The sequence below is a fragment of the Homarus americanus genome, unplaced genomic scaffold, assembly GCF_018991925.1.
Source record: "Homarus americanus isolate GMGI-L3 unplaced genomic scaffold, GMGI_Hamer_2.0 scaffold33937, whole genome shotgun sequence".
Taxonomy (NCBI): Eukaryota; Metazoa; Arthropoda; class Malacostraca; order Decapoda; family Nephropidae; genus Homarus; species Homarus americanus.
This window is the reverse complement of record NW_024745039.1, coordinates 1-8,420: the sequence shown is the minus strand read 5'-3', so window position 1 is coordinate 8,420 and position 8,420 is coordinate 1. Positions and strand designations below refer to the sequence as shown.

Sequence of the window (8,420 nt, the reverse complement as noted above, 5' to 3'; positions counted from 1 at the left end):
GTCAATCTCTCTGATGATGTCATATTCGATACTCATCAAAGCCAGGTGGCTGAGCCTATCATGACACATTGTAGTACGAAGTCTGTTTTTAATAAACTTCATTTTACTGAAAGAACGTTCTCCAGAACAATTTGTGACCATGAGCACCAAGTACATCCGTAGTATTATTTCAACATTTGGAAATGTATCTACAACTTTCTTGTCTATCAACAGCTTGTAAAGGTAATGTGCCCTCCCTTTCTCATCATCTTCGTCTTCAAGAAATTGAGTGAAGAATGCTGTAAACTGCACAAGTTCAACTCCAAGTGTTTGATCCAAATAATTTTTGTACTCAGCAGCCAATTTTGCTGCAGCTGCTTCAATTTCGTCACAATTCATTGACTCCAGTTTAGACAAGAACCCGAAAAGTGAACAGGTTTCCTCATAGGCCTTTAACCGTTGATCCAGTGAACTCAGAAACTGATCAATTGCTGGAAGGAAATTCTGAACCCGAAATTTTTCTGACTGTGAGAGGGCTGCTTCTTCTGATCGTCCATAATCCAATGGATTGAGTCGTACATTACGTTGACGCTTGCGTGTCTGTGAATAATCCCCAGTTTCTGACATTTCCCTTCCCTTCTTCTCATAAACATGGAAGCAATCTCTTTTTTCTCTTACAAAACATTCCAAGGACTTCAGCATTGCTACTGCTGTGTTCAAATCGAGTTTAGGATCTTGCAATGCATGGCTTGTTGCATCAACTCTGCCAAGAATGCCATGCCAAAACACAGCATAAATAGCAGTCTTTAACTTGCACATCTTATCATGGAGACCATTGGCTTCATAACATGTTTTGCTCGTTTCATTTTCATCTCTAGCTATTTTAGCAAGCGCTTCACGGATTGGGAGATAACCTTGGACAACTGCTTTCACTGCAACTGCTCGACAGGTACATCATAGGAAAACCAGGTATTCATGAATTTCAAGGAGTAACTAGCCTAATTTCTATCACGCTTCTTGCTGAACATAGTTTTACGTGATGGAAGAGATAAACATGAATTTTAAAAATGAAAATAAAAATAATCCAAATGAATAAGCAAATAAATAAAATATTGCAATATGTGGAGGCCTCTGGGCAGCTGCCCACTTTGCCCACTCCTGAATCCGGCCCTGGCTATAAGGTTATTGCCCCCGTTACCTATGTCTTTCTGTGCTGCTGCATTAAGTATTTCCATTCGCTTTTCCCACACACTTACAGCACTTGGTGTCCCTGCAACATCGCTCCTTACAGCGTCACCTTTATCCTCTTGATTAATGGACTGAGCTCGTGATTGCAATTGATGAACTTTCGGTTTTTAGGACACACCCACGAGCTGGCATTGTGAGCCCCCCACAATTACAGCATTTTGGTGTAATTTTCTTCTTTGCCTTAAGTTTATCTCCACATACCTTAGATTCATGCATTTTTCCACAGAACCTACATCGAAAATCATTATGGCATTTCCACGCCATGTGCCCCCACTTGTAACACTTATAGCATATTACTGGAGATTCGTCGTAGATATCAACCCGTTTATATCCCAAACATCTCACAAAGACCTCCTCTGGCGCCGAACCTTTGATTATCGCAATTAACTGCGGCTTAGGTTATAGGTCCATCAAATCTAATTACACGTCTCTTGGCCCTAATAAATCTATCGTCAGCCAACACATCCTCGGGGTCAAGGTAAACAGGATAATCAAAAAGAATGATCTTAGTACACTTCCCAATGGACTCGACAGTCTTTTCCATCACTACATTCTCAAAACCTTCTGTAGTTAAATATCTAACAGTTCCTCATCCTTCACAGTAATATAAGGAATATGTTTACCTTCTTTAAAGAGCACTTGATACCCTTGATGGCGCTTAGTGAGTCTAACTGACCACTTTACCTTATCATGAAAATCCATGCCATTATCCTTGGGGTAGTAAAGACGTGGCTTCCTTGATGAGTTGCTGCCATCTAAACCATCAATGGGGTTTACACTAGTTGTACTGATCTTGGTTGAAGAATGATTCACACCATCAATTTTCTTTCGTTTATCCACCAAGTGGGAAATATTATCATCACTGCTTATACCATCTCTATTCCTCCTTTTATTCTTCTTTTTGCTATTCACAACTTTAAACAGCTTTTGTTCTTCACATTCACTGCTGCTAGTCAGCTCCAAATCCGTCAACAGTCCCCAGCAGTACCCTGGGCTAGGGCTACATTGCTGTGTCTGCTGTATCCATCACCCAATTCCGTCATTGTATTAAACGACCTGCTCGTTGAAGCTCTTCCGCCAGCTGTGACTGTAGAGTAAGGCCGCCCGTGGAAGCCTGTACCATAATAAACCCTATGGATGCTCCACCCCAGTTAAAGAGTTTTAACTCATATTATTACGGTTTTTCTTATTTTCTATTGAAGTTTAAGCTCAAATAATTAGATATTTCTGTTTATAATTAGTTAATATGTATGTAAATAAGTATCTATCAAGAAATATCCATAAATGTTTAAATAATGCTCACACTTACATAAAAATGTCTTACTCTAACAATTAAATGAAGGCCTTGTAGACATGTATTTCTAACAAACGAAGTATCATCAGCTTTGCGCAGTGGCGGTATCGTAACCAATGAGGTTTATCTGAGGTGCGATTATTGCTTTTTGAAAACTTTTCCCAATACCCCGTCTAGTCGTCGTGAAATACCGACGGCAACGACAATTTTTGTTGGCCCGTTCCAGGGCTAAAAATAATGAATATCTGATGGCAAAACATGACTTTCAATTGAAACTACACCTTAACTTGATTCATGTGTGAATAAATAAATTCATCTTAATTAAGGTCTCTTTTTCTAGGGAAATCCGTGGTTTCCATGTTCTCGTGGAGTATTCTGGTTACACTATCTCAAGTTATCTAACTAAATTCGTAGATTACGAACTAAAGTCATTTCTGTGACAGGAGTCATACAAGACACAATTTACGTTTTACATATTGCTCAAGAAAGAAATATGAAATATGACATTGAATCATAAATACACTCCTCTGACTATACTAAGGAATCTAGAACATATTTCTGTAATCTATAATTATACATTATAGTATGCCATTTTATCAATAACCCGTATTTCTTTCTTGAGTAATGTATAAAATACAAATTCTTGTATGGACCCCGTGACATAAATGACTTGTAGTCTGTAATCCACGAACTTAGATAATTAGGTATTGTACTGTATACTGTGCGAGGACCTGGCAAATCAGGAGGGATTACCCTGGAAAAGCTGTTCATGATTACTCACACGAACCATGTCATAGTTAGATTATATGATTGGTCATGTTTTGCCTTCTAGATTCAGTATATTTAGCCCTGGAACGGGCTAACAAAAAATGTCGTTGCCGTCGGTATTTCACGACGACTAGACGGGGTATTGGGGAGAGTTTTCAACGAGCAATAATCGCACCTCGGATAAACCTCATTGGTTACGATACTACCACTGCGCAAAGCTAATAATATAGATGTTGGATATTTATTTATAGATACTTCGTTTCACAAATATTAAATAACTATATCAAGGAATATTTATTCAATATAAATTAGAAATAATAAAATGAGTTAAAACTGTTTAACTGGGTGGGGCATCCATAGGTTTTGATATGGTAAATTGCCAGTTCGCTTTTATAAATGTTTATTTTCAATTATTGTAAAAATAAAAACAAATTTGTCTATAATATATGTGAGATATAGTGGAGATCATTTCGTGGTAATTTTATCTCTCATTAATAATATATCATGGGTTCGAGCGTGGCCCGGGACGTACAAGGAAAAGGTGTTATCCAATGTGACTCTACCAAATATCACAGGTTTCCTCCTGTACTAACACTGGATAGATCATAGACCAACCGCCCAAATGCTAGTAAGCTGATAAGTGTTCAAATGATAAATAAATTTAAAAAACAATAAATAAAAAGGGACTACTTTGTTGCTTTAGTCTACTGTCTGATGATACTCAAAGAAAATGTAAAGTGAAATGAATTTCAGCGTATCTAATGTTAAAAACTTTTTGTTGTTGGTAGCTATATAATGTAAACTGTATACACTCTTACGACCTCCCACCCTCCTATCCTCGTCTACTGTGATGGGTCTGTTACCACGCTGGGCAGCGCTGGGGCAGCTGTGTGGATTCCTGAGCGCCAGCCCCGCAGGAAAATCAGGGTCCACGACTGGGCCTCTTCCACTGACACTGAAAGCATAGCCATCCTCGCGGGCATTCATGAGGGGGCGGCCTATGCTCCCACTGAACGCTGGAACCTCCTTATAATCAGTGACAGCACTTCTGCACTAGCGAGGCTTAAATCCAGGGCCGGATTAAGCTTAACAGGGGCCTGAGGCACAGATCAACTTGGGGCCCCCTACCCTCAAGGTTATATATATATATATATATATATATATATATATATATATATATATATATATATATATATATATATATATATATATATATAGCAAGAACAAAATATACCAAAATTTATCAATGATTTCATCAATATTAAGCTTCTGCAAAATAACACATTCAATGTTCACAAGAGACAGAAAATTAGAGACGTTGCTAGGACATATTTGAACGAAGTTCATGTTTTATATGCTTCAACTTCGAGAATGTTTGGATTTGGGGGCCCCTTAGAGTCGGGGGCCCGCCTGAGGCCAGAGCCTCAAGTGCCTCATGGTTAATCCGGCACTGCTTAAATCGCCCTCCCCCTCCTCCCCTGCCGCCCAACACACCCTAGCCGCCATCGCCAGGCTAGAACAAACTGATGACATCCGTGTCAAGTTTATTTGGATCCCGTCACATATAGGAATAACTGCCTGTGACACTGTTGATCGACTTGCCAAAGAAGCGACACAAGAAGAAGATATTGAAGCCACCCTCGCCCTCTCCCTGAATCATCTCAAACCTCGCATATACGCCACACAACGAGAAGCATTCGACGAACATTGGACACACCTGAAACAACGGGGCAGCGTCACACTACGCCACTATGACGCTGTAACCGGTGACGACAACCGCCACTACAAAGAGTACTTGCCCTATGACCTCCTCCTACAGGTCCCCAGCCGTTACCAACACCTCTTCCCTCCCAGTCGTGGCGTGACCACCCAAGGGAACAGACGTGCCCATAGATGCTCTTGGCTTCCCGATCGTCCCACCAAGGTCCCCTCTGCCGGCATGTTTTGCCAGCATGGGGGGTCGACATAAACGTCCCAGACGAGGCTCTCTCATAGATGCAGACGCAGACATCTGTGATACTGATGCCATTACCAACTCGCCTGGTCATACTGAATCCAACACCCTTCAAGAGTCAGACCCCAGTGATTATGACAGTGACGCTAATGTTTCTATGGGAAACGCTAGCCACAGTGGAAACACCAATCCCATGGACCCTATCACCCTGCCCTCTGCCAAACAAACAAGTAAGCTGAATCTCCACTTCCCCAAGGACTCTCTGAAAACTGTAGAGGAACGCTTTAACTGGATGATGAAGTACTGCAGACAGCACGGTTTCAGCATTGAATTCCGACAAGGTAAGAACCGGAACTTTATCAAGTGTCAGACTCCTGAGGCCTATGAAACACTTAGTACTGTTGGCTTTGACGGGGTCGTCCTGCTGCTCCCCCCCTGTAGACGCGGATGACTGTTGCCACATCCTAGTGAAACGTTTCCCCTTATACGCTGACATCGAAGATGCGCGTGACTTAACGTCGCCATTACCGGGGGAGAGTTCCACAACCCGCTGTCATTGTCAAGTGGAAGGGAAGGGAGTGCCCAACCACTGTGAATGCCCACCCACTCTTACCCCCACTGTATGCAGAAGCCTATCATCCTGAGCCTGCTTTCTGTGTTGTCTGTTCTCATTGGGGTCACAACTTCACTGCCTGCTGTCGTCGTGATCGCCCCAGATGTCGCTTCTGTTCATGTAACCACAACTCCGCCGCCTGTGCCCACAAAATCAAAGACCACCTTAACAGTGGTGGGGTGGGCTATGTAATTAATCCCAGATGTTGTAACTGTGGCGGCCACACAATGCTGACTCACGGCAATGCCCCAATCGCCCGTCTGTCCCAGGGGAAAAGCCTCCCCGAAGGCCAAGTCTACCACAACGCCCCCCCCAGTCTTCCGGGCCACACCCCCCTGTGTACCCTGTGTCTCCAGCAATGCCTTCTTCAACAACACCTGCCTCTGCCTGGCCTCATCTGGCTACAACACAGCAGTCCCGGCCGTCTCCTAACTCAACTACTACTGGGCCTCCTCCTCGTCTCTACTCTGAGGCTGTCAGGCCTTGCGCTCCCACCGGTGCCCCCCCACAACCCCCCGCCAGTGACATGACACAGATCATATCCCTCTTCCAAGAATTTACCAACCGTATTGAAAAACTCTTCGCTACACTCTGTACCACCATCTCCCACCTACTCCTGCCCTCTGTTGCTACTGTAATGAGACAAAACTCACAAGAAGAAGATTACATATAGGTAGAATATTGATAGTATAAGAGTATAAAGAGAGGAAGATTTTGGTAGCGTGGCCGTGATAGTTATTTACACTTATCGTACACTTATCGTATCTTATACGTCAATACACATCTATTACGTTACTAGACACTGATTCTCGGACACGAACATGAAATGAATACACTTCCCACGTAAGTAACTCATCCCATGGAAAGCTCTGACAAACACTCACGTGACCTAGGGGAGGCCTAGCAGGTAGTCCTGGGTTGTCTCTATGGGAGACTGCTTAGCTGGGCGCCGGAGGGAAGTCTCGGTCCTGACCGGAGGCGACTGGAGGTGACCGGAGGCGACTGGCGGCGACCGGAGGCGACTTGCCTCCGGCCCCTGACTTCTCTAGCAGGACTCGGTGTAGTAGCTGGCCACCTTGTTACAAGACAACTCTCTCTCTGCGAACTCCTGTGTGTCCCAGGGAGGACTGGCTCTGTCTCCGGGTATCTCTCTCTGTGAATTCCCTGAGGGAGGACTAGGACGTCCTATATATTGGGAGGCGAGCCGTCAGGTTGAGCTGGCCGGGGGGGCGGCGGCGAAGGGTCTCCTTACATTTGACCTGGCCAATGTGAGGTCAGGTCTGGACTTTTCAGAAACTATCTGGGAAAGTCATCAGGTGGGGCCGTGTGTATATTGGGAGAGCAACCGTGAGAGTTCCCCTACACTTGACCTCCCTAATGTCGGGTCAGACTGGAGTTTCTGAGATGTAAGACGTACTTTCTGGAGAAGTCATCAGGTGGGGCCGTGTGACATGAGAGGCCCTGGTTGATTTGTGACCCATTGAGTTGGGCTCCGAGGGTTACATTTGACCTGGCTAATGTGAGGTCAGGTCCGGCCTTTGTTCAGAGAGTAGGTTATTGTATATTGGAAGAGAGTCGGCTGGTGCCTTCTTACATGTCTGTTGTGGTGACATGTCACATGGGAGGGGAGCTAGTTGATTTGTAACCCTGGTCAGCCGCAAGAGATAACCTATACTTTTGACCTCCCTAATGTCGGGTCAAGTCTGGCTTTCCTCGCTATGTAAGCTGTGGTCTGACAACCCTACTACTACCCCACGATGCACTCCTCTCTTCTGGTTTGACACAAGCTGTTGGCCCCCCTGTGAGCCCCCCCTGCTCACTGCCTACTCCACCGCCGGCGTCCTTCACTACTGGTGTAGCGCCTTCCGGGCCTGCCCTGGTGTGTCCTGCTGCCCCCGAGCGAAGTCCTGTCCCATCCTCACAACACTTGGTGCCTCAACCTGTCCTCCACCCACCGCAAGCGGCGCCCGCTCCCGTGTCTGAGCTGTCTCCACCAGGGCTACCTGGACCTGAGGACACCACCCCCGGCTACCTGTACCCCACCGACATGTCGACGAACACACCATCACAATAACCCTAAAAGGTGTGTCCCTCAATGTTGTCAACGCCTATGTGCCTCCCCCCACCCCTACTGTACCTGCCCCACCACACCATATCCCCTCCACCCCCACTGTACTTCGCCACGCCTAGTACATTGGCAACCCTGAGCCTGGCCGCACTGTTTGTAAACTTTGTAGTCAACAGACTCTCACACCCTCTTTCACCACATCCTCATTTGCCCTATGACCTCCCCCTACAGGGGTGGCACCTCTTCCCTCCCTGACCAGATATCCCTCCTCCTAGTGACAGGCCTGGCACTTGCCATTATTAGGGACCTGCCACACTTTGCCATAAACAGATAAATTGTACCGGGAATTTTCCCCCCACACACTCATACTTGTCACTTTATGTAACTTGCTGACAAAACCCATGACCCTTCAGGCCTTTTACGCCCTTAATGCATGAGTCATAAAGGCAAGCATGAACTCCGCATGCTTCCCAGTTGGGCACTGTAAACGCTTCTT

General features: G+C 45.1%; 1 protein-coding gene and 2 non-coding genes across 3 annotated transcripts; 1 reads left to right on the top strand and 2 right to left on the bottom strand.

The window, feature by feature from the left end:
* Positions 1-107: 107 nt before the first annotated feature.
* Positions 108-2,270, bottom strand: LOC121878280 (the record flags this gene model as incomplete). The annotated part of the gene is made up of 2 exons (XM_042384376.1): positions 2,216-2,270; positions 108-917 (listed from the first exon to the last, which is right to left on the bottom strand). Coding segments are annotated over exons 1-2 (865 nt in total), but the record flags the coding sequence as incomplete, so codon positions are not given.
* A 338-nt stretch (positions 2,271-2,608) lies between these two features.
* On the top strand, positions 2,609-2,749 carry LOC121878282. Its single transcript, XR_006091120.1, has one exon. It is a non-coding gene; the product is annotated as a U4 spliceosomal RNA (small nuclear RNA).
* Positions 2,750-3,368: 619 nt separating this feature from the next.
* LOC121878281 lies at positions 3,369-3,509 on the bottom strand. Its single transcript, XR_006091119.1, has one exon. It is a non-coding gene; the product is annotated as a U4 spliceosomal RNA (small nuclear RNA).
* Positions 3,510-8,420: the final 4,911 nt, after the last annotated feature.